General features: G+C 42.8%; 1 protein-coding gene across 1 annotated transcript in view; it reads left to right on the forward strand.

Annotated features, from left to right (window-relative positions):
• Positions 1 to 24,932, forward strand: part of LOC126190948 (ras-related protein Rab-2) — a 45,375-nt gene extending 20,443 nt beyond the window's left edge. The window contains exons 5-6 of the mRNA XM_049931592.1: positions 1,195 to 1,375; positions 23,815 to 24,932. Of these exons, the coding sequence (XP_049787549.1) occupies positions 1,195 to 1,375; positions 23,815 to 23,910 (277 nt within the window). The 3' untranslated portion in view covers positions 23,911 to 24,932. The remainder of the gene's footprint in view (positions 1 to 1,194; positions 1,376 to 23,814) is intronic.
• The last annotated feature ends 308 nt before the right edge of the window (positions 24,933 to 25,240 follow it).

Raw genomic sequence — 25,240 nt, forward strand, 5'->3', positions numbered from 1 at the left:
ACACATCAATTTCATCTATTTTGTTTTTGATTGATTGTACATTTAGGTGCATAATTAAAGTTCTGTTTTTGAGAAGGATAGGCAAAGAATTAGATGCTTCTATATTTACAGTTTTTGTGGCACTGGCTAGGGAATGATAGTCCATAAAAAATCTTCACTGCAGCTACTCACATTCTTACTGCTGGTAGATAAGCAAGTGGCAGCTCTATTGTTCCTCGTGGCTGTTGATGTGGCTGTATCCGCAGTTCTAGCTGGTGCACTGCTGTTGTCCTCTGTTGAAGGGGCTGCTGTTGTTGATCTCACACAAGGTTCATACCACCCTAGTTCTCCGACTGTCTTTTGGGACTTACTTTTAATTAGTTCACTTATCAGTTTTCCTAATTTGCATTTTCCTTTACGATTCAAGTGAAGTCCAAATCTGGTGAAGCATGTTCTGTCAAGTGAGCTGACATCTATTAGTTCCACATTACTGAACATCTTACACGTGCTCTTGAGTTCATCATTTATTCTGCGAATTTCTTTGTTTATGGGTGAGTATTCAGGCAGGTCGTATCTGTGGCTGAAGTTCACGAGTATGATATTCGTGTTTGTCAGGAGTAATAGAAGTCTCACAAGCTGTTTAAACATAGACATAGCTCTGTTTTTGTATATGTCATTAGCACCAGCACAGATAATTACACTGTCTTGTCCAGTATAGTTATTTTTCACGATGTTTTTCATCGCTTCCTTGAAATCGGCGCCTGGCTTGATCATACCTGTTACTGCCAATGACTTAATGATGCTTTTAAGCTCTTGAGAGAGTCCCTTGGCGTGGCTGTCCCCATATACATCGATTTTTGGTTCGCACTTTTTCACAGTGCGTACTTCATTTCTGTTTACACTTTTTAAAGGTCTTTTTGGGTCATTTTTCGTAGATAGATTTATACTAACGGCATTGTTTGTATTTATTATCGGTCTTTTTGGCTGATTTTTCGTCACGAGAACTGTAGTAATGGTATTGTGAGTTTGTTGTGTGTTCACATCTAGGGGTGGGAAAGCATTTTTGTCATTGTTCATTGCCCTGCGTTTTTCCTGACACTAGAGAGCACCGAATTTGTTTGTAACACTTAATATGTTCGCACTTTTTTGTTTCGCACAACATTCCATGGAACACTGTTTGTATGAGACATTAAATATAACTGCTTATCATTTCAGCGATTTAGATTCTCGCCGGGAAGTTGTCAAAGAAGAAGGAGAAGCATTTGCAAGGGAACATGGGCTGATATTCATGGAGACTTCCGCCAAAACTGCAGCAAATGTTGAAGAAGCATTTATCAACACTGCCAAAGAAATTTATGAGAAGATCCAAGAGGGAGTGTTTGACATTAATAATGAAGTGAGTACAGTACACATAAACTTAGCAAGCTCATTGCTTTCAGGTTCATCCACAGGATACATTATTAAGATAGATGTCAGAAAATTGTCAACTTCATACAAGCACATAGTTTACCACAACTAGATGACCTCATTTTCTAAGGGCTAAATGGGCTAATGACTTGAGTTTCTAAGGGCTGTTGGAAATGAAACAGTCTTAGAATCCACCTTCGTCAGCAACTTTGAATAAAGTTGCTACCTTGTGATTGAAAAATGTTCTTCAAAATAATTCTTATCTATTTTTTTCAGTCTCAGTTGCACATTTTTAATTACGTGACATGTTTGATCAATCTGGTTCAGGTCTAAAACAAAGTAAAACTAAATATGTACCCCCTATTATTTTACAATAAGTAGGGGAGAATTGTACATAAGTGTAGAATTTACCAAAGTAATTGCCCCAGCAGCCTGTCTTGTCTGTCCAGAACCTCATATTAAGAGTTCTGTGTTTTGCAGCTACAGTCCTGTTTTAAATAGGTGCCTGGAGGTGGTGGAGGGAGAAAGACGGGGGGAGTGGGTTGAGGGTGATGTGAAAAGAGGAAAGGAAGCAAGGAGGGGGTCGTAGAGGGTCTTGCAAAAAATTAAATTATGTTTAGGTAAACATTCTTGTTAAAATATTAAATAGTGTGGAACTATGAGTGTCTAAACTGTAAACAGCATGAAATGGTAAAATTATAAAATGGACTGAAGGTAATTGAGAGTAAAGAAAGGAAGTGGGGGGGGGGGTGTTAGTGTAGGGATTTTATTGGCTTAACACGAGAGGGTCTTATACTGAAATTGCAAAAAAATAAGTTACCAAAAAAACTTTAATTGAAAGGTTAAAAGTGTAGATCAGTGGTTGTGTGAAACTGTAAAAAGGATAAAATAGTAGACTGCAAAGTAAAAATAAAGTAACACAACTGAATTAGTGTCTTAAAATAAAAATGTAGAATGAATAAAAATACAAAAATCGTAAGATATTTCTCAGATAGTATTAAAGAAACCTTGTTAAAGTATTAAAAGGATAGAAAAATGGACGTATAAATGACAAAAGGCATAAATATTATAAATTTGCAAAAATGGAATTATGTACAGTACATAGAACTGAATTAAGCATAATTCCTGAAGCCCACATTTATAACTCGTTGGCATGTACTTGAGTTTTTGTGTTACTGTTCACCTGTTAACAAACTACCATTGACATTTGTATAACATTTTTTCTACTTATTGTAAAAGTACATATTTAGTTTTACCTTGTTTTAAATCTGAAGATGATCAAAACATGTCACACAATTAAAAATGTGCAGCTGAAACTGAAGAATAAGTAAGAATGGTTTTAAATATCAAAGACACTGTTGATTCTCTCAGGACAAACATGTCGGCTATATTGAAACATGTTTATTGTACTAATTGATACATAACAGTACTTCAGTTTAGACAAAGAAAATTATTTTGCTTATAATTGATAATAATGTAATAATGTTTGTTTTTGTGTAAAATGGACATTGTAAACCTAGCTGTTAAACATTATTCTACTTAGTTTCCCTCTTATTGGGTAGTACTTTCCTACAGACAGAAAACAATAGTAAATATTTAGATACAAGTGTTTAGGTGAACAGCTCCGATGTAGGAATAAACCTATGGACTTGTAAACAGTAGGAAGCTCAGAAGTATGTGAAGTGCTATGCACTCAAAATGTAGCTAACAAATGTATCCCTGTCTTGATATCAGTTAGATATGTAACAGTTTGTAAGAGCCAGTCACTGAAGTCACAAGGCATTTAAACACCATATCCAACCCAAATGAAAATTGTTATGCTCAAGAAAAAAAAACCAAGGAAATGATACAGTTGTCCACACTATATCTGATAAACCTCACACTGAAAGCATTTATGCATATTACATGCACACGCAAAATATTAAATATCTGGAAAGCTTATAATCTATAATCTGACACTGTGGAGCACACACATGAGGATGGGGGAATCTGATTGTTTTGGAGAGGGGAACGAACAATAAATTCAAAATTAGAATGCCAGAGCCACACGTTGATAAACTTACTGTTCTTTTGTAACCAGGAAGTTCAGCTTCTAGTACACTGTAACTACAGCTCTGTCATGACAAAGCAGAGCTTTGGTTAGTATGTCAGAGTTGCATTCTGAAGAAGTGTGAATTGCAATGCCTGTCTGACCATTCTGATTTAGGTTTTTGTCTTTTCTTTAAATTGATTAAGTTTAAAACTGTATGGCGCCTTTGAAAAGGACACTGTCGATTTACTTCCCCTTCCTTCTGCTATCTAGTTTAATGGGACATTAAATGCATACCTCCCTTTTTATTTTCTTTGTAGACAGTGCTCTAAAAATACCTTTAGCAATGTAAGAAGTAGCAATATAATAAAAAGGATAGTTGCTACTCGCCATAAAGCAAAGATGCTGAGTCATGTCTTTCTGCGACTTAGCATCTCCGCTTTATGGTGAGTAGCAACTATCCTTTTCATTATATTGTTACATTCCATCCTGAATTTTCCATTGAATATATTGCAAAAGTATTATCCATTGCACAACTGTTTGGTCATCCATAAAAAGTGTGCAGAGAACATAAGGAAACAACAAGAAAATTCGTGTGTGGCAGTCAAAATTGTACTTGATTGCTTTAATCCTCTGTTTAGGTCAGAATAATTTCATCCAGTGAGTAGGCTGCATTACTTAGTCTTCAACACGATCCCGTGCATAGGGTGGTTGTTTGAACAATTTCTTCTTAAAATCCCTCAGTTTTCATATTTACGTTTTGTCTTGCAAAATAAATACTGAACAAACTTGTCCATGAACTGCCTTGTCCCCCCTCACCCCCCAATTAATTATATCCTATTCCTAACACAGATTTCTCATTAATCATTGACAAGCAATAAATCATGTGGGATAAGTGCCCTTAAAGGCTCATCTCTCTACAGCCAGTTGTGTTGTAATAAGATTTTTTATCATTGTCCAGACCTCGTCTTTCCTCCTGCGCCACGCTTTTCATCTTGGACTAGCACTTTTATCCAGTGTCGTCCATTATTTATTATTGGATGTATCGCAACCTCTTGTTTTCCCCTGAAGTTTTTATTCTCCACAGCTCGCTATAGTATGATTGATGTCTTAACATGTCTTATTTGCATTATTCACCAGTTATTGTTTAACTTTTTATAAGGTAATGAATAATTTCTTTTGCTGCCAGCAGTAATGGTCCATCTGGTAGGTCAAATGGCTTTCACAGATGACAGTGGGTGGCCATCAGCTTCCACTCAGTACTTCTAATATTTGGCTGTTGTCTCATTTCTTATGTGAAGTGACAGGTTCATGTCTCAGCCAAAGTAGCAGATTGCTGCATAGAATTGATTGGATGATTTTTGCATGTGCATTGGTCAGCAGTCAATAAATAAAAATGCCTGTCTTATAAAGAGGCGCAGATGTAAAATGTATCGTGTGCTAATATAATCAAAATAATATTCAATCTATGCAGTGGTGCATACATATGGAGGGGAGGGTGCGTGCCGCCACCCCCCCCCCCCCCTCTTGCGGGGACGCCCGCACTGCCCACGCCAGTCAGCCTGCACACTATTCGTTTGTTTCTTTTGTCAGTTGACTCAATTGAATTCAGTTATTGAGTAGTTGTACTTTCCTGTGTAGCACGAGCATCCGCGTCATCGTATTTTATACGTTTCTGTCTGGCATGCAGATAGCTAACACATACCTACGAGAAAAGTCGTGGGCATTCTAGTGATCTCAATATATTATTCTCCCTGGCATTTGTTCGAGAAAAGTCGCGAGTATTCTACTGTTTCCTTGTACAGAGAACTTTCGATATGTAGTGTTATAAATATGGATTCTTTGCCAAATAGGAAGGTAGTTTACATTTAGAAGAAGAAATATTAAGACTGAAGAATGAAGAAGTAAAAAATCCTAATTGTAGCAAGTGCAAGTGTGAAGAGGAATTAAGAATGAGAGTGATCAGTTTATTGTGAAGTATTAACAACAGTATTTCATAGCAATTTCTCAGTAAAGTATTGTTATGAGACTCGAAACAATATTTTTACTGATAACGTAACAGTAGTTTCCCGTACCTAAGCTGTAATATGAGTCGGGTATGAGAAACTATTGATGCGTGTATCTCTGGTAATAGTGACTTTTGAGAAGATTCTTAAAAACGCATTGTTACTATATAGGTCCTCTAACGAATGCACTAGTAAGGAACGGAATCAACAATAAAAGTTCCACACACATAAATTGCCAGATAACATCATCATTGGAAACTCGCCCTTATAATATATGTCATAAGGTACATATTGGCTTGTCACATTCACAGTAGGTGTTTGTTCACACTCCATAAAAGTTTGGAAGAGAACATTCTGGCAGTGAATGTTCTCGACACAACTGAGCCACATATATAAGGAAAGCAGAGTCACTGCCAGGTAGTCAGTTTGAAAGCAACAATCACTGCAATAACTTGGAAGTGTAAGAAAGTGAACAGCTGCGATTATTGGCAATTACCATGGACTTCATAAGTGTTGTGCTTAGTGATATTAGAAATATGTGGAGTGTGACCATTTGTGTTTTAGTGCTAAGTGTACTAGCTTCGCATTTTTCAGTGCGAATAAAGTGTTTATTCGAGAATAATTGGCATCTAATTTACCTACGTCATAACAATATAGTAAAGTGGATCGTTATGTAAGAAGAAGAAAAAGAAAAGTAGAAACATCTGAAGATTCCGGTCACCATTCAGCCACTAAAACACCACCAGATGTACAGGCAGAGCCCAGCACTTAGTTGAAACTTCCATAATGAAGTTCGTTGACTGATTTCTTTAATCCCATGGATATTGGCAATTATTTTGCTATATTAGTGTCAGGGAATATTAGTGATGATATAAAGCACAAGCTTCTCGCAGCTCCAAGGAAACCTGAAAAAGGTGATATCTTTCCTACTTCAGAGTACAGCAAGAGGGGATGGTTTGAATGAAGACAAATGCATGGTAATCACTTTAAACAGTATCCATGGCTGGTGTTCTCACAAGTTAAAAAGGGATTTCTTTGCTTTAACTGTTTGTGAATAATAAAATGGGTGGGGGAAAGAAATCCATTATCGCCAAGAAACTTGTGACTGAACCCCTAACAAAGTTTGCGAAACTTGTTGGTAAAGATGGTGACCTTGAGACCCACTCTCAGCTCAAGTACCACGTTGAAGCGTCAACAGATGCAAAATTATTTTTGGTTACATGAGACAACTGCAAACTTGAGGTCATAAATCAATTGCCAAGACAGAGAATGGAAAGCATTAGGGAAAAACAGACAGTCTTGTACCCACAATAAAAACAATCATATTTCATGGAAAGCAAAATATTCCTCTGCAGGGCATCGAAACACTGGGAGTCTATTAGAAAACGAAAATGATCGTGAAAGCATAGTGAGTAACAAGGGAAATTTGAGAGCTCTTCTAAGATTTAGAATTGACGCTGGAGACCTGCAACTAAAACATCACCTTGAGACCACTAAAGCGAACATGTGTAACAACGTGTAACAAACTTATTTTGTGCTGTGAAACAGTGATGTTATCGAGAATACTGGAGGAAATCAATGATTCTCGTTATTACAGTATAATCTTCCTTGAGGCTACAGACATAACATACATCGCCCAACTGAGTTTAGCTGCAAGACATATTGATGGTGACGGCAAATTACATGAAAGATTTTTGGGTTTCGTTGACATCTGTAAAGACAGTGATTGTAGTGGAAACATTGATGATAAACCTCAAGAGAGTCAAGATGAAGAGCGTAGTGTTACTGCTGAAGTATTAGGTACTAAGATTCTAAGGAGAATGGAAAGTCTTTCTGTGTCGTTGGAGAACTGTGTGGGTATAGACTGTGGTGATTGCTCAGTTTCTATATCAGAATTGAAAGGAGCTGTGGCTACAATAAAAAAGAAAAAGCTATCAGTTCGCAAGTAGCACCATGTCGAAGTCATCAGCTCAACCTCGTAGTTGCAAATTTATAAGTGTGAGAAACTCACTTGGTACTGTTGAAGTAGTAGTATTGTTCTTTACAGCATCTAGCAAGCGGTTCGCAACATTGAAGAGTCACCTAAAACACTCACTGCAGTCACATTGTCAAACGAGATGGGTTGAGTGACCTTATCCTGTTATTTAATTCACACGTGATCTCGCAACAGTTTGCAAAATTCTTAAAGTAGTACAGTGTTGGAGGGATATAACAATGGCTACCAAAGCCGATATTCTCCTTCAAGCTCTTTCTAATTGCGATTTTTTCATCATTCTGTTTACACTGAGTGACATGATGAGTATAACATGTCCAGTTAGCAAAATCTTATAAGACCCTATGTTGGACGTTGTGATGGCAAAAGCAAAATTAGATTAGACACTCAAGGTGTAAGATAGCATGAGAGCTAATGCTGATAGCCACTTTGCCTTTGCCTCTTCAACAGTACGAGCAGTTATGGAAGAGTTAGATGTGCAGATGAGTGATGAGTGCTCCTCGTCTTACAGGCAGACAAAGACACAGGGAAAAATGCGATCATAATGATGATGCTATAACATATTGGATAAGAACTGTTTTTATTCCAACACTGGACTATGTTATAACTGACATGAGAGAACGTTTTGCTGAAGAAAATATTTATCATTTAAAATTCATCATACTTTTGCTCGTACAACTACTGAAACATGTCAGTAATGATCTGGCACATAAATTGAATCTGTGTTTAACTGAATTGCCCTTCTTTGACGAAGAATCGCTCTTTGTGATTAAGAGACTAATGGGAGAGATTCATCAATATAAGCAAACGAGCATAAACGCCGTTAATGATCGTGATTCTGTTATGCAAGTGTTGTCTATCCTAGATCTGACTATCCTACTTCGCACATGCTGTACAAAATATTTGCTTTTCTACCTGCATCTATTGGTACAGTATATAGAAGTTTTTCTACGTTGTGGCATACAGAGACATGGCTGAGGTTGACAGTGGAGGACGATCAACTTAATGGCTTAGCTCTGTTGAAAACATTTACCCTGACATGTAATTAACCAATTTGCCAGGAAGAATAGGCGCATAGAATTATCATTTAAGGAAAAGAACCACAATTGTAACTTTTATATCATAAGATGGCATTGTCTTGTCTTCGTGTATAATAAGCTTACTGCTGATCTTGTCCACTTACGGATTCGGATAGGCATCAGTAATGAACTGAGCATTGATTGTATCCTTGAAGTCACCACAAATTCAAAATTCACCATTTGGCTTTTCCAGGACATTCTGCACTTTGAAGAAGCAGGGAATGGCTGTTGGAAGGAAAGTGACATAAACCTCAAAACCATTGACACCGTTGGTAGGATGAGAAGAAACAGACTTTTACTTGGACCATAGGTCACTTAAGTAGGAACTAACCCCTGACAGCTGAATGCTGATGGTGGAGTCATGTACTTCCAAGCCCAAAGCGTTCAGAGGGTCCAAGGATGTTTGTGACTCCTTCAGTGTTTACCACCAAGATGAGGGCTTGAAAACGTAGGATATCACTGAATGCGAGCAGTGAACTGTCCTTTCACTTAGATAGAATTGTTTCTGTGACTGTGAAGGCATCTGGAGGATTCCTATGGCGAAGTGGGCCCAAACAGCGAGAAGTATCCCAAATCAAGGTAGTTGTGGAAGAACTTTTATCAACCTGGAACTCCGTTCTGACTAAGTTGACTTCCAGTGTGTGTGTTTATAGTCTATCATAGGGGGCGGCAACACAGTGTGGACATGTAAAATGACTGGAGCATAGGCATCGGGCACTTCCTCAACTCTAGGGGAAGGAGGGTCCATACAGGCATAATCTGCATTCATCTTGAAGGAACAATGGCAAACTTCCTCCTTGATTCGTGTCTTGCTGCAGGAATAACATTTAGCCCAGCGATAACAACACTGTTGCAACGAGTGAGCTGCATGAGGGCGACTGTTGCGGGTGACACACATTGGTCGTGGGCTTGCCATTTGCAGACGAATGAGAATGCCGTAAACGCTGTGGCTGGTGTGGAGGCCAGGCAATCAGGCGGGCCAGAAACACTTGCGAAGTGCCACAAAATTGTGCGAATGACCATAGTGATTGTTCAAAAGCTCTAATGGTGGGGAGGCAAGTATCTAGCATGGGATCCTTGAGTTTGCGGAGGCCATTACAGAGACCTTCGTCTGATGAACATACAGGAATCATGTCTCTGACATGGGAAGTTGCGTAGGACTGTGTACATTTGAAGGTTAGTACACTGGAAAAGATTAGTGTATTGAAAACAACAGTCATGGGATAAATCCTGCAATTTGTCTATCCACTCTCTGTAAGATTGTACACTAAGCTTATTGGAGCTAAAAAGCTTATGGCGTGCTTCTGCAATGTGCACTTGAGTAGAAATATTCTAGTAACAAAGTCTTCAAGCAATCACACAGGAGACAAAGGGACTCCACTTCAGGATTGAGTTGCCATAGTAAATGGTAAATTTCCAAGTCTGCCAGGGCTCGATCAGGTCGCTGTTATGATCCATGAAATGTGCAGATAACAAACTAATTGCAGGATCCCCGATTCCAGAATATTTGAGGTTCTCTAGGAGAGCACTGCAATTTGCACAATCAAATTCTTTGACAAATTTCAGAAAACAATGGTTAATATTTTGTCGTGTAAGTTTTGTATATTAGTAATCGGATTAGTGAAATGAAAATGGCATTTTTTATGGAGAGATCCTTTTGAAATCCAGATTGAAACAGACCAAATATCATATTTTAAGCCTGCCCAGCTAGCCGTGCGGTCTAACACACTGCTTCCCGAGCGGGAAGGCATGCTGGTCCCCAACACAAATCCACCGGATTAGTGTTGAGGTCCAGTGTGCTGGCCAGCCTGTGGGTGGTTTTTAAGGCGGTTTTCCGGCAGCCTCAGCGAATGAGGACTGGTTCCCTTTATTCCATTATTCCGCCTCAGTTACACTATGTCAGCGATTGCTGCGCCAACACTGTCTCCACGTACGTGTACACCATAATTGCTCTACCGCACAAACATAAGGGTTGCACTTGTATGGAATGAGACGTTCCCGGGGGGATACACTGGCGGCCGAACTGTACAATAACCCTGGTTTCAGTGCGGGGCGAGTGGACTGCTGTAGCCTGTTGTGGGGTTGTGTACCACTGAGGGCTACGGTGGGGATGTAGCCTCTCCATCGTTTCTAGGTCCCCAGTTCAATACATACATACATCATATTTTAAGAGAGGCACTATTTTTGAAAAAGGCGTATATAATCTTTTCCAGTGCCTTTGCGAATGAGGTAAGCTGTGAGACTGCTCAGTAATTACTAGTGCAGTAATTATTCAGATAGTGAAGGGAGACGAAAGTTTAATATTCGTGGGTGACAGGAATTCGATAGTAGGAAAAGGAAGAGAAGGAAAAGTAGTAGGTGGATATGGAATAGGGGTAAGGAATGAAAGAGGAAGCTGCTTGGTAGAATTTTGCACAGAGCATAACTTAGTCATAGCTAACAATTGGTTCAAGAATCATGAAAGAAGATTGTATACATGGAAGAGGCCAGGAGACACTGGAAGGTTTCAGATAAATTATATAATGGTAAGACAGAGATTTAGGAACCAGGTTTTAAATTGTAAGACATTTCCAAGGGCAGATGTGGACTCTGAACACAATCTATTGGGCTGCAGAAAAAAGAGAGCCATGTTCACCTTTCACCTTGCTATTTAGTCTGTGGCAGAATGGACGGGAACTCCTTTCTACTTATGAAGCCTCAGTTTTTTGTTGAACATATTGAGGATAAGTTTGGGCAAGTGACAGTGCTGTCCCAGATGATAAGTGGTGCAGTCTTGTTTCAGACAGCATCCCCAGCCCAATCCCAGGCATTACTCGCTTGTGACTGGCTGGGTGATATTCCTATTTCCGTCACTCCCCAAAAAGCCTCAACATGGTCCAGGGGATTATTTTCCATTGTGACCTCTCTTGCAGTCTGACAACGAGCTCCATGCCAATCCAGAACGGCGGGGTGTTCATTTCATCCGGCACATTTACAGGGGACCCAAAGACAACAGGGTTGTTACCAGTGCCTTCTTGGTCTTTGAGGGTGATTCATTGCCTGAAAAGGTCAAGGTGATGGTTTACTGCTCTGATATTAAACTGTATGTCCCTCCCCCTATGCAGTGCTTTAAGTGCTGGAAATTCAGACATGTCTTCCCACTTAACTTCCAGCGCCACATATCACGACTGCGGATGTCCACTGCATCCAGGTACTCCCTGTGCTCCTCCTCCCACTTGTATCAACTGCTCGTCAGACTGCACAGTACTCCAAAAGGAGCGGAAAATCATGGAGTAAAAGACCCTGGACCAATTGATTTACCAAGAGGCGAAACGTAAATTTGAACGATTACACCCTGTTCAATTGATGTCCGCATATGCTGCAGCTACATTACCATCGCCATCACAAGTACTAGTTGTACCACACTCTGTGCCATGAACAGTGGGCCCTCCAGGCCTCCAGAATACGTCCGCCCGCTTGGTGGTAGGGGGAAAATCTCCTTCCATTGCTCCCAAAGCAACAGCCTCCTCTGGCTCCTCTCGTACGGAAGGGGTCCCTTGGGACCCCCTCTCCCAAGGTCTCCACTAATGCCACAGCAAACACTCACCAGTGGCTAAAGGAGCCAAAAACTGCTGGACAAAGAGCTTCATGTTCTTCCTCCGCACCTGAAGCTACTTCGGAGAAGTCCTTCCAGCAAGCCCCTAAAGAGAAGTGATAGGGCAAGCAAACAAAGAAGTCTGCTAAGAAAAAGGAGCCTCCAGTGGCCCCAACACCCCACCACGCCCTACCAGTTCTACACCTGCAGACGAGGTGGAGATCTCGGCGTCCCCTGAGGACCTGGATCTCACTGATGCCTCGTCAACAATAGGAATGGATACAAATATTCAGTTGGTAGCAGCAGGAGACCCTGAGACGTAACCTGCCTCCTTATATGCTTCATGCATTCCCTCATGATAGTCATTCTCCAGTGAAATTGCTGCAGTTTTTTCCACCACCTGACTGAGCTAAGGCAATGTTTTAAGCGTTACACCTGCTTTCTGCATTGCCCTCCAGGAAAGTTCCCAGCAATGCAGACCCCTGCCCTCTGCGTCTATAGGGGATATTACAAGAACTGTAGAGACTATAATAAAGTGTCAGGTGGCATTTGTGTCTATGTCCTGAACTCGGTATGCATTGAACCTGTGCCCCCTTCAAATCCCTCTTGACGCTGTGGCTGTCAAGATAAGGACAACGCAGGAAATAACTGTCTGCAATGTATATCTTCCTCCAGATGGTGCAGTACCCCTGAATGCTGCACTGATTGTTCAACTCCCTAAACATTTCCTACTTTGGGAGATTTTAATGCCCATAACCCCTTGTGGGGTGGCACCGTGCTTACTGGCCAAGGTAGAGATGTCGAAACATCCCTGTATCAAATCGACCTCTGCCTCTTGAACACTGGGGCCCCCACACATTTCAGTGTGGCTCATTGCACTTACTCAACCATTGATTTATCCCTCTGCAGCCCAGGGCTTCTCCCATCTGTCCACTGGAGAGTCCACGATGACTTGAGTGGTAGTGACCACTTCCCATCTTCCTGTCACTCCCTCTGCACCATTCTCTTGGATGTTTACCAAGATGGGCTTTAAACAATGCAGACTGGGAAGCTTTCACCTCCGCTGTCACCGTTGAATCTCCCCCACAAGATGCGGTTGATGTGGTAGTTAAGGAGGTCACTAGAACGATCGTTTCTGCAGCGGAAAACATGATGCCTTGTTCTTTAGGGTGCCCCCGGCGAAAGTCAATACCTTGGTGGATGCCAGAAATTGCTGAGGCCATTAAAGAATATCGGCGAGCTCTACAGTGACACAAGCGGCACCCTTCACTACAGCACCTAATAGCTTTTAAACGGCTCCGTGCCCGCGTTCACCAGCTTATAAAAAGATGGAAACAGGAGTGTTGGAGAGGTACATCTCGACCATTGGGTGCCATACATCACTTTCCCAAGTCTGGACACCCCGCTGCGGGCCTGGGGTTAGAATAGGCCAGAGGTATTCCGGCCTCTTGTAAGAGGCGACTAAAAGGAGTCTCGCACCTTTCGGCCTTTGTGATGGTCCCCTGTAGCATTTGACCTCCATTTTTCAAAATTTTCCTAAAGAGCGAGCCAATTGGGGAAGGGCGCCTTACATGGTGCATCGCGTCCATCGTGCATTGAGATCTTTAGCCCACTTTCTCGTCGTCGCATTACAGTCCCGCTCATCCTTCATCTCTTGAGTGAGGGATGGCAGATTTTGTTTTGGGTTTTATTCATGCAGAGGGTTTTTATTGCTTGATCTAAGTGTTTGTCCTTTTTTTGTGTGTTGAGTCTGACCTTTGGCCTACGATTTTAGACTGGGGTTTTTAGTGCATTTCTTGATAGTGGATATCAGTCCCCACTTCCGAACCAGAGAAGCATAAGTTTTCTTCAGCTCCTCTAACTAGGAAGGGGTCCCTTGGGTCACTCCCTTTCCAGGTTTCTGCTAATGGGAAAGATGACACCCACCAGTGGCTGAAGAGCCCAAAAGCAACTGGTCGGAGGGCTTCACGCTCATCCTCAGTCCTGGAGACTGAATCAGTGAAGTCCTCTCAGCCAGGGAAACCAAAGGCACAGTGAGAGAAATCCAAAAAGAAGGTTCCCAAGACCAAGGGAATTGCGGTGGCACCCACACCACCGCTCCCTTAAAGCTTTGCGTCAGCGGATGAGGTGGAGATTCTGGCATCCGCTGAGGACCTAAATCTCGCCGGACCCTCAGACAGAATGGATATAGGCTGCTCAGGCAAAAAATCGATGGCAGCAGGTGACCCTGAGGCATAAACTGCCTCATTGAATGTTCCGTGCGTTCCCAGTTTCACAATGATGTCATCCTCCAGTGGAATTGCGGCAGTTTTTTCCACCGCCTGGCTGAGCTACAGCAGCTGTTAAGCTTTACACCTGCTTTCTGCATTGCCCTCCAGGAAACCTGGTTCTCAGCAATGCAGACCCTGCCTTCTGTGGCTATAAGGTGTACTACAGGAACTGTAGTGATTACAATCAAGTGTCAGGGGGAGTTTGCGTTTATGTCCTAAACTCAGTCTGTAGTGAAACTGTGTCCCTTCAAACCCCTCTTGAAGCTGTGGCTGTCAGAATAAGGATAACGCAGGAAATAACTGTCTGAAATCTATATCTTCCTCCAGATGGTGCAGTTTCCCTGAATGTATTAACTGCACTGATAGATCAACTCACTAAACCTTTCCTACTTTTGAGAGATTTTAATGCCCATAACCCTTTGTGAGGTGGCACCGTGCTTGCTGGCCGAGGCAGAGATATCGAAACTTTACTGTCTCAGTTCGACCTCTGCCTCTTTAATACTGGGGCCGCCACACATTTCGGTGTGGCTTGTGGTAGCTACTCGGCCATTTATTTATCAGTTTGCAGTGAAGGACTTCTCCCATCTATCCACTGGAGAGCAGATGACGACCTGTATGGCAGTGACCACTTCCCCGTCTTCCTGTCACTGCCCCGGTGTCAGGCCCATGGGTGCCTGCCCAGGTGGGCTTTAAACGAGGCGGACTGGGAAACTTTCACCTCTGCTGTCACTGTTGAATCTCCCCCACACAGTAACATCGATGTGATGGTTGAGCAGGTGACTACAACAATAGTTTCTGTGGCAGAAAACACGATCCCTTGCTCTTTAGGGTGCCCCTGGCGAAAGGCAGTCAGGTGGTTGCCGGAAGTCGTTGAAGCAATTAAGGAGTGTCAGTGAGCTCTACAGTGGCATAAGCGGCACCCTTCCCTGGAGCACCTCATAGCCTTTAAATGGCTCCATGCCCGTGTTCGCCAACTTATTAAACAACGGAAGCAGGAGTGTTGTGAGAGATATGTCTTGACCATTGGGTGCCATATGTCACCTTCCCAAGTCTGGGCAAAGATCAAAAGTGTTTTCGGGTAAATTGCAGTTTGTGTCCAATCCCTTCTTTCTGAATTGGAGTCCTTCCCTTTACCACCTATACTTGAGGTCCATTCATGTACACCTCCAAGGTGTACCCCTAGGCTGCAGCTTCACCTGGACCTTTCACATGGCCCTAAGGACTCATTTAACCCCACAGCTCTCCGCTGCTACTGCCTCTCGATTCTTGACAAGTACTGAGGCCACAAAGTGGTGTACACCTACAGCTCAATGACTGATACTCACGTCGGCTTCACATATATCCATGGAGGACATATTGAACAGCACACCTTGCCCAATGGCTGCTCTTGAGCACATCCATTCATGCTCTGGGAAGTCGTTTCTTGAGCAGCCTACAAGCTATCACCCTGTGCTACCCCTGCCATCCTTTGGTAGAGACCATCCAGGAGTCCATCTATGCCCTGGAATGGTCCAGTCGTTCTGTGGTGTTTGTGTGGACCCAGGCCATGTCGAAATCCCCGGAAATGAACTTGCCGACATGCTGGTGAAACGGACTACAGGGAAACTGCTTTTGGAGATCGGCATCCCTGTAACTGACCTGCAGTCCTTATTACACCACAAGGTTTTTCAGCTTTGGGAGACGGAATGGCATAATCTCAGTACACACAACAAACTGCATGCCATTAAGGAGACTATGAATGTGTGGAAGATCTCCTTGCAGGCCCTTCGCAGGGACTCTGTGATTCTCTGCCGGCTCCGCATTGGCCATACACAGCTAACACGTGGCTATCTCCTCTGTCACGAGGACACACCTCGGTGTCACTGTGGCTCACATATGACTGTCGTTGACATCTTGCTGGACTGCCCAGTTTTAGCCGCTCTGCGGTGGACTTTCAACCTTAATCTTTCCAGCACCCTACCTTCAATGTTGGGTGACAATGCCTCTACAGCAGATGTAGTTTTATGTTTTATTTGTGAGGGGAGATTTTATTTGTACCATCTAAGGGTGGGCATTTAGCCTTCTCTGAGGTCGCCACCCTCCCTCCATTTTAACTCTGTTGCACTTTCTTTGCATTTGTCTGTCTTGGTGGTTGTCTTTTCCCTACCTATTCTTTTTGGGATGGACATTTTAATGTGTTGCAGAGTGGCTGGCTCATCCTCTTTTATTATTGTGATCTGCCAGCCCAGACCATCTTCTCTATGGTTTTAATACCTTCTTCTACTTTTCCTTGTGGTGTATGTTTTCTCCATTTTTTGTTCGTTCCATTCCTTTTAATTTTAGGTGTGGTGTTGGGTGCTTTCATACTTTGAGCCTTGCATGCATCAGGAAAAAGGGACTGATGACCCTATAGTTTGGTCCCTTTATACTGTGAACCAGCCAACCAAACCCCCAGGGTGCTCGCCTCTCTTTGGCAGGTTCATTCTTGGCCACCATGGGGCTGCAGTCTTTGCAACATCTTTTCCCTTCCATGCTGCTGCCAGGCACTTTATTGTGAATAGCAGAGTAATCACATATATGTAGAGGTATCCTCTTGCTGTTCTTTTTCCCCTTCCTTGGGGCACAGATGGGCTGTTTTTGCAAATTTATTCTGTATTTTCGATATCTACATTAGAGTACTATCCACTGTTTTTTTTTTTTTTTTGTTCCTTTTTTTTTTCTTTTTTCATTCACCTTCTCCCATCCTTCCTCCACTTCAGCTTTTGAAGTTCCTCTTTTCCTTCTTCCTCCCTGTCTGCTCCTGAAGCCTGTCCCAAACGTCTTATGCATAACAGGTGACTGGGTAACACGTAATTCCCAGCTGCTGGTCAATGGATAGGGTTCACACATACACCCTGGTACAGACCAGGCCCAGGGAGGGGTGACTGCCTGAGCTGCTACCTTCCCAAATAACTGATAGGTCCCCTGTCTGGTTTTTGAGAGGTGTGAATAGTCACCTAAGGTGAATGTGCCCCTTTCTGAAGGGCCCCCCAGTTGGAAGGAGCACGAAATCAGAGACGCTGGCAATCGTGGGGATTTTCTCATAGTGGGCCACTCATCTTCATAGTCAATGGCTACAGAATGAGGCTAATGATTCAAAGACCCTCCCAGCTGCACCACAGTTCCTCATGGCTTCATGTACTGAAGACGGTGAGTCCTTCACTATGGTAAATCCATTTATTATTCAAAAAGGTGTTGATGCCATTGCTGGCTCTACGAAATCCTGCTCGCATTTACTCAGTGGAACTTTGCTTTTGGAGACTACGTCTGATTCTCAAGCACAACTGCTGCTTGCAGCTTCGCTTGTCCATAGCAAACCTGTTAGTGTCGAAGATCATCTGATTCTCAAGCACAAAAACTGCTTGCAACTTTGCTCCTCCGTGGCTATCCTGTTCGTGTTAAGGATCATTGAACGCTGAATTCTTCCCGTGGTGTTACTTACACTAGGCTGCTTGATGGTCTTACCGAGGCAGAAATCCAAACATACCTCTCTGATCATGGGTGTCATTGCAGTCCATTAGGTGATGAAGAAAGTAGATACGTCCTTAGTGCCTATGCGCACTCTCTTTCTCGCTTTTGATAGAGTGGTTCCTCTGTCAAAGATCAAAGCACGCTGTGAAGTTACCAAAGTACGACTGTGCATTCTGAAACCAATGCGCTGCTACCACTGTTGTCATTTCAGCCACACTTGAGACTCCTGTCGACACCCAGACAAATGTGTAACCTGTGGTAGGGATGCTCACGAGGGTGTTCATCCACCTCCTCCTCCCCACTGCTTCAACTGTAGTGGTAACCATGTCGCCTCCTACCGCGATTGTCCCGTGCATCTTGATGAGTGGGCTGTCCAGGAGATCCAGGTGTAGAAAAAAGTGCCTTACCCTGTCTCTCGCAAGTTGTTGGTTAGTCACAAACCCAGCATTCTACCATACAGTACTGTTCTTCCTACATCTCGTTGCTTGAAGGACATGGCCATGCAGACATGCGACCTCAATTTTAGCACCGCCCTAGCGTTACGGTAGTGTCCCCGTCTCCTCCTCCAGCTGTGCAACATGCCACCAAACTTTTGCCTCACAGGGCGAAGTCACCAGCTACGCAACTGGCAGCCTGGATAGGACAGAAGGAATACTCCCGTGAAGACTTCCTACATCCCTCCAGCCAACCAACATCTGAGTCTTCCTCTGCCAACTGGAAAGGCTCCAAGGAGTTAAATAAGGCAAACAGTCTTCTCCTTCACTGATGTGAAGATCCTCTTTGACAATGTCGTCTCGTGATACTGTCTCCCGGCTGACCTCCGTGTCGCCGGTGGGCGCCACCAACCGTTTTTCAGTGCTGGACTCCACATACCGACAGAAGGAGAATATTGACACTTCCGTAGACCTCGTGGAGCAGAATAGTCCTGCCTCTGTGCCCTGTAGCAGCAAGTCCTCGAAGGCTGATCTCGGCAGCTGCCGAGGTGGCACCCCTTCATTTTTTTCCTCATTATGACTTTCCTCCATTGGAATGATTGCGGTCTTCGATCTAACAAAGAAGATTTGCGGCAGCTCTTAGAATTGAAGCATCCACTTATTTCTCTACCTTCAGGAAACGAAATTGCGTCCTCAGGACCACTTTGAGCTCTCGTAACTCTTCCCAGTCCATTTTTACTTTCTCCCCTAGTACAGCATTCCATCTCATGGGAGAGTCATGCTGCTCATACGGGATGACATTCATAGTCAACCCATCTCCCTGACTACCTGTCGTCATTCGATGTCAATAGGGCAGATTTCCTCCAGCTTATTCAGCAGCTACCTCACCCGTTTCCGCTGCTCGGTGCCTTTAATGTGCACCATTCCTCTTGGGGTTCTCCCAGAACCCATCCAAGAGGTGCCCTCTTGGCTGACCTCAACCAATTTAACCTCTTCTGCCTTAACATAGGAGCACCCACGTTCCTTTCAGACTCCACGCACACCTGTTCCTATTTGAACATATCCTTCTGTACTGCCAAGCTTGCCCATCGTCTAGAGTGGTCCGTTCAGATGCGTACTCAAATGACCATTTCCTGTGTGCTGTCCATTTGCTGACTCCTACCCACCTATGCGCATACCCAAATGGCAGCTTACTAAAGCTGGCGGGAGGTTTTACACCTCCCTGGTGACCTTCAATGGACAACATTTCCCCAGTTCCAGTGACCAGGTAGAACATCTTCCAAACATTATCCTTGCTGCCGCAGAGCGTTCCATTCCTCAAACTTCGTCTTTACCACACCGTGTCCTGGTCCCTTGGTGGACTGAGGTATGCTGTGATGCAATTCATGTGCGTAGACATCCTCTCCACGTTTTTAACCGTCATCCTATGATGGCAAACTGCATGCATTATAAACAGTTGCGTGCACAGTGTCGCATTTTTTGGGATGGCAAAACAGCTAGCTGGATTTTATTCACTAGTTCTTTCAATAGTTCCACACCCGCTTCCACACCCGCTTCCATCATGTGGGCCAACCTTTGACAGCTCTCTGGGACCAAGATCCTTTTCCCAATTTCCGGCCTGACAGTAGCAGACAATGTCATAGTGGACCCTATTGCTGTCTCCAACACCTTGGGCCACCATTTTGCAGAAATTTCAAGCTCATCCTGCTATCACCCTGTTTTCCTGCATGGGAAACAAGATGAGGCAGCTCGGGCAATGTCTTATTGGAATCGTGAGTGCTACAATGCCGCCTTTACTACAAGGGAGCTAGATCATGCTCTCAATTCATCTCGATCCTTTGCCCCAGGGCCAGACGATGTTCGCATTCAGATGTTGCAGCACATTTCTCTTGCGGGCAAGCACTTTCTGCTTCGTATGGACGATTGCTTCTGGACAGAGGTCACAATTCCCAGATGCTCACATAAAACTACTGTCGTACCCATATCTAAGGTCGGTAAAGACAAACACCTTCCTTCTATCCACTGCCCCATTTCTCTCACCATCTGTGTTCGCAAGGTGATTCATGCTCAGCTGGTATGATGACCAGTCTTGCAATTTACTAACCACTGCACAGTGTGGATTTCGAGTGCATCATTCTGTAGTTGACCATCCCGTCACTTTGTGCACCCATGTCATGAATGGTTTTCTGTGGAAATCCCAGACTGTGGCTGTCTTTATCAATTTAGAGAAAGCGTACGACACCTGCTGGAGGACTGATATCCTCTGAACACTCTACATGTGGGGCTTCCGGGACTGTAGGACACCTGTATCCAGGAAAATGGTGTGCCTCAGGGTTCCATCCTGAGCATCGTCCTCTTTGGTATCGCCATTAACCATATGCTGGCCTGTCTCCCACCGAGCATCTCGGGCTCCCTTTTCGTTGACTATTTTGTCATCTATTGAAGTTATACAAGGGCCTGTCTCATTGGATGGTGTAAAACCGTTTGTCTGGATTCTGGTGGCGCAATTGGTTTCTTTCCTTCTTGGGCCTATTGCTCTTTTTATTGAAACTATGCAATTCCTGGGGCTCATGCTCGACAGGAAACTTCCTTGGTCCTCCGTGTCTTACTTGACAGCCCGCTGTACGCAGTCACTCGGTGTCCTGTGTGTCCTCAGTGGTATTTCTTGGGGAGCAGATCAAACAACCCTCCTCCATTTGTACCGGTCTCTTGTCCGTTCAAAACTAGACTATGGGTGTTCAGTTTATGCATCTGCACGTCTGTCCCACTTAAGCTGTCTCAGTACTATCCACCATCGTGTCATCCGTTTCGCCAGTCACCTTTTACACTAGCCCAGTTGAGTCTTTATGCAGACGCTGCCGAACTACCGCTTTCCTGCCACCATGACTTTCTCCTTAGCAGATGTGGATGCAGTTTGTCTGCCATGTGTGGCCACCCATCCTGTGCCGCCTCCTTCAGTGACTCCTTTGATCACCAGTACGGGTTGCGTCCCTCTTCTCTGTTATCTCCTGGCGTTTGCTTTCGGCTCTTGCTCTGTCAGCTTAACTGCATGCACCAGCAACTTTCCGAATGGGTGTAAACCCTTCACCACCTTCATGCAGTGGCCCATGTTCACCTTGGCCTTCATTCACTCCCGAAGGTCACTACTCCAGCCGTGCTCTATTGCCTTCAGTTTCCCAACCTTCGCACAGAAACTTCATGATAGTACTTTTGTGTACACTGATGGCTCTTGGACTGACTGTGGTGTCCGGTGTGCCTTCATCATTGGCACCAACATTTTTTGGTATGGCTTTTGGAACACCGCTCAGTCTTTACAGCAGAGTTATTCGTCCTGCATCAGCCCACATAGTACATTCGGCGACACAGGCTTTTCAATTGTGTCATCTGCTCTGACTCTGCCAGTGCTCTTCAAAGGCTCTGGTGCTGTACACCATCCATCCCTTAGTGCAACAGGTCCAGGACAGCTGTCACTTGCTCACCCTTAATGGAGCCACTGTGATGTTTATGTGGGTTCCTGGCCACAATGGTCTGACAGGAAATGAGGCTGCTGACACAGCTACCGAGGCTGCTGACACAGCTACCAAGGCTGCAATCCTCGTATGTCAGCTCACTAGTTATTAAATTCCCTCCAATGCTCTCCATGTTGCTTTCTGTCATCAGGTGGTCACTTTGGCATCACCACTAGTTCTCGCTTAATGGGAACAGGTCCCGCGTTATTAAATCTCTCCCAGCAGCTTGGATGACCTCCTCTTGCCCATCTCGCTGTGAGATCATTTTAGCTAGCTTGTACATTGGGCACTGTCTTTTTAGCCATCACTATTTGTTAAGTGGTGCTCTCCCACCACTCTGCACTCTTCATGGTCAAAATTTGACTATCTGCCATGTCCTGACAGAATGCCCTTTTTTTTGACCACTTATGTTCTCATTTGTACTTGCCATCCAAGTTATCGGCCGTTTTAGTGAATGACGTGTGGGCCATTAAGTGCGTTTTACATTTTATCTGTCATAGCAAATAGGGCAAAAGCCATTTAATTATTAGTTCATGACCCCCGTTTCTCTATGGCATATTTTATAGTCCTTTCGGCTCTTTGTCCTTGTGTTCTGCAGTTATTATGTGGGCACATACGGCCCTAGTTGTTTTTGCGCCCAAAAGCAAAATACACGAACAGATATATGTGATGAACAGGATTTTAGTACTTTAAGGTGTTACCAATTCTAGAATTTGGTTTTGAGGAAGTTTATTACTTTCTTAATTTCTTTGGCAAGCAAGAAGTAATTGTGATTTACTTGACTGTTATTTGCTATTTGGTTGTTTTCCTCAATAACAAAGTCTATGCATTCCTCAATCCATTTCCCAGTTTCTTTTGCAATGTTTGATGTACCAGTATAAATTTAGTTTTATTATCTGAGTTATTTATTTTTAATCAGTTCCCACAAGATAGCGGTATTTTTTGTAATGTGAAATCTGTCCTACTTCCGTTCGTTGTAAGCGTCTTTAATGTCTTCATAGTGCCATATTTTTCTTTCTTGGGAGAGCTGCTTTTAAAGATTGATAGAAATCTATCAAAAAATACATTAAATTTGGAACTTAGATCTGCAACATTATACACATTCTTCTAGTCAGATGTCTGTGAGACTGCCTTGAAACTTTGTTGTTCGTTCATTAATTACTCTGTTTTCGATTATATCACCTCATTGTGATCAGATGAGTTATTTATATGCATATTCAGTATGATTAATTGTATGTTGTGGTCAGAGAGTGCATTCACCTTGGGTAAACATTTATTTTATTCATAAGTGTTCATTTACAAAAAAATTTCCCTTAAGGTACTGCTTTACCATCTACTTTTCGTGGGAAAAATTAATAACAAAACTCAGTTTATAAGTAACATTTTCAAATTACTTGATTTACATGTATCTTTTGGGAAATTGATATTAAAATGTGTAAAAGCAGTTATTTGCTTTCTTTAGTGGCATAGTAATGATTCAAAGTTTTCTAATAATCAAAATGAGATTTTCACTCTGCAGCGGAGTGTGTGCTGATATGAAACTTCCTGGCAGATTAAAACTGTGTGCCGGACTGAGACTCGAACTCGGGACCTTTGCCTTTCGCGGGCAAGTGCTCTACCAACTGAGCTACCCAAGCACAACTCACGCCCCATCCTCCCAGCTCTACTTCTGCCAGTACCTCGTCTCCTACCTTCCAAACTTTACAGAAGCTCTCCTAGTTCTGCAAGGTTCGCAGGAGAGCTTCTGTAAATTTTGGAAGGTAGGACACGAGGTACTGGCAGAAGTAGAGCTGTGAGGACGGGGTGTGAGTCGTGCTTGGGTAGCTCAGTTGGTAGAGCACTTGCCCGTGAAAGGCAAAGGTCCCGAGTTCGAGTCTCAGTCCGGCACACAGTTTTAATCTGCCAGGAAGTTTTCCAATAATATTTGAAAATTTCCCTGTGGGGTTCAATGCATTGTAGTAATGAAAACAGAGCACTCTCTGCTGCAAAATGAAATAGTCATCGTGGATTCTGGAAATAATTAACAGTTGTTGCTTTCTTTGCAGGCTAACGGTATCAAGATTGGACCCCAGCATTCTCCAAGTTCACCAAGCCTTCCAGCAGGCGGTCAAGGGGGCATGCAGGGCGGTGGGTGTTGTTAGGAGTTAGCCTGCCTCGCTGTCTGCTCCTCTTGCTCAGGGCTGTAAGTGCCCTCCTGGCCACAGTCAAAGCAGCAGTACATTGAGCCTAATGGCCGATGCCAGGCGCGTGCGTCTCCACTCTTTTTTTTCCCCCCCTCCACACTCAATCTAGCATCAGTCATGATGGTTTCCTTGAAACATGCTACTTACGGTTCTCATTGACTGTCTGATCACTGTAACAAAACTGTAATCTCAAGAGTTTGAGGCAGAAGGCTATATATACATATATATATTCATATATACATATATAAAAACCAGCACTTGTGTAAATTTGTGAGTAATCTCTCTTTATATTACCCACATGAATGATGTGATCCTGGATGTAGACAGGAATCTGAATCTGTAACATTAATTTGAAACACTGTGTATATTAGCATTGTAATTATTTATGTTGTAGATTTTTATTCCACAAATTGACATCAGAAATATCTACTTTTTGTCTAACTGAACAAATAAAGTGTGGTAGAGAATTGCTGTAATGTCTTATTGTATTTGAACTGTGGAAATAATATTTTTTGTTAGTTAATTTCTTGAAATAATTGGGAACATAATTCCTAGTCAAGGAGAAACTGCTAGTCCTTAAAATTGTGTAATTTTCAAATGGTTTTGTAAGTCTGATATCTTTGCTGGTGTGATGCATAGCTTGGTGACAGCTCTGTTTGACACCCATGTTTTGTATACTTTTTAAACATTTCCCAGAGCAAAACTTATGGAATAACTTACTTTGAAGTTGATACATGTAGTTTCAAACATTTGTGGGTTGTAACTGATGTGTGTGTACTACCTAAGATGATCTCATTGTTTTTCTTTTTACTACCAGTGAAAGTGTACCTCTTGCTTATACAATTGCATACTTGCTGTATGTTTATTAACAAGCTTGTGCACAATTATAATTTTCAGTGCTGTTTATAGAACATGTATTTATTAGTGCAGTGAAATTCATCTGAATACAGAACAATAACAGAGTTGCACACCAGCAAGAATTTGTCTTTTTAATTAGGCAGTAATTTTTTAAAACTTTCTTTCAGTCTTCAATTTCTACTGTTCTGGATACTGTTGAAGTGAATAAAGAAATATTCACTTTCTTTTTTAATGAGCAGAACAGTTTCTTCAGAATTGATTGTTGTTTTTGAACAATACAGTTAGTCCATTCAGAATATTTTATGTGCATGTTTTTACAAACTTTTAATAATTGTAATTAATGTTTTCTCATAAATGCAGCCTTTTCTATATCAAAACATGTAAACATTCGTGTTTCATGTTTATCAATATGTATGGACTTTTTATTGTT

The sequence above is a fragment of the Schistocerca cancellata genome, chromosome 6 (assembly GCF_023864275.1).
Source record: "Schistocerca cancellata isolate TAMUIC-IGC-003103 chromosome 6, iqSchCanc2.1, whole genome shotgun sequence".
NCBI lineage: Eukaryota > Metazoa > Arthropoda > Insecta > Orthoptera > Acrididae > Schistocerca > Schistocerca cancellata.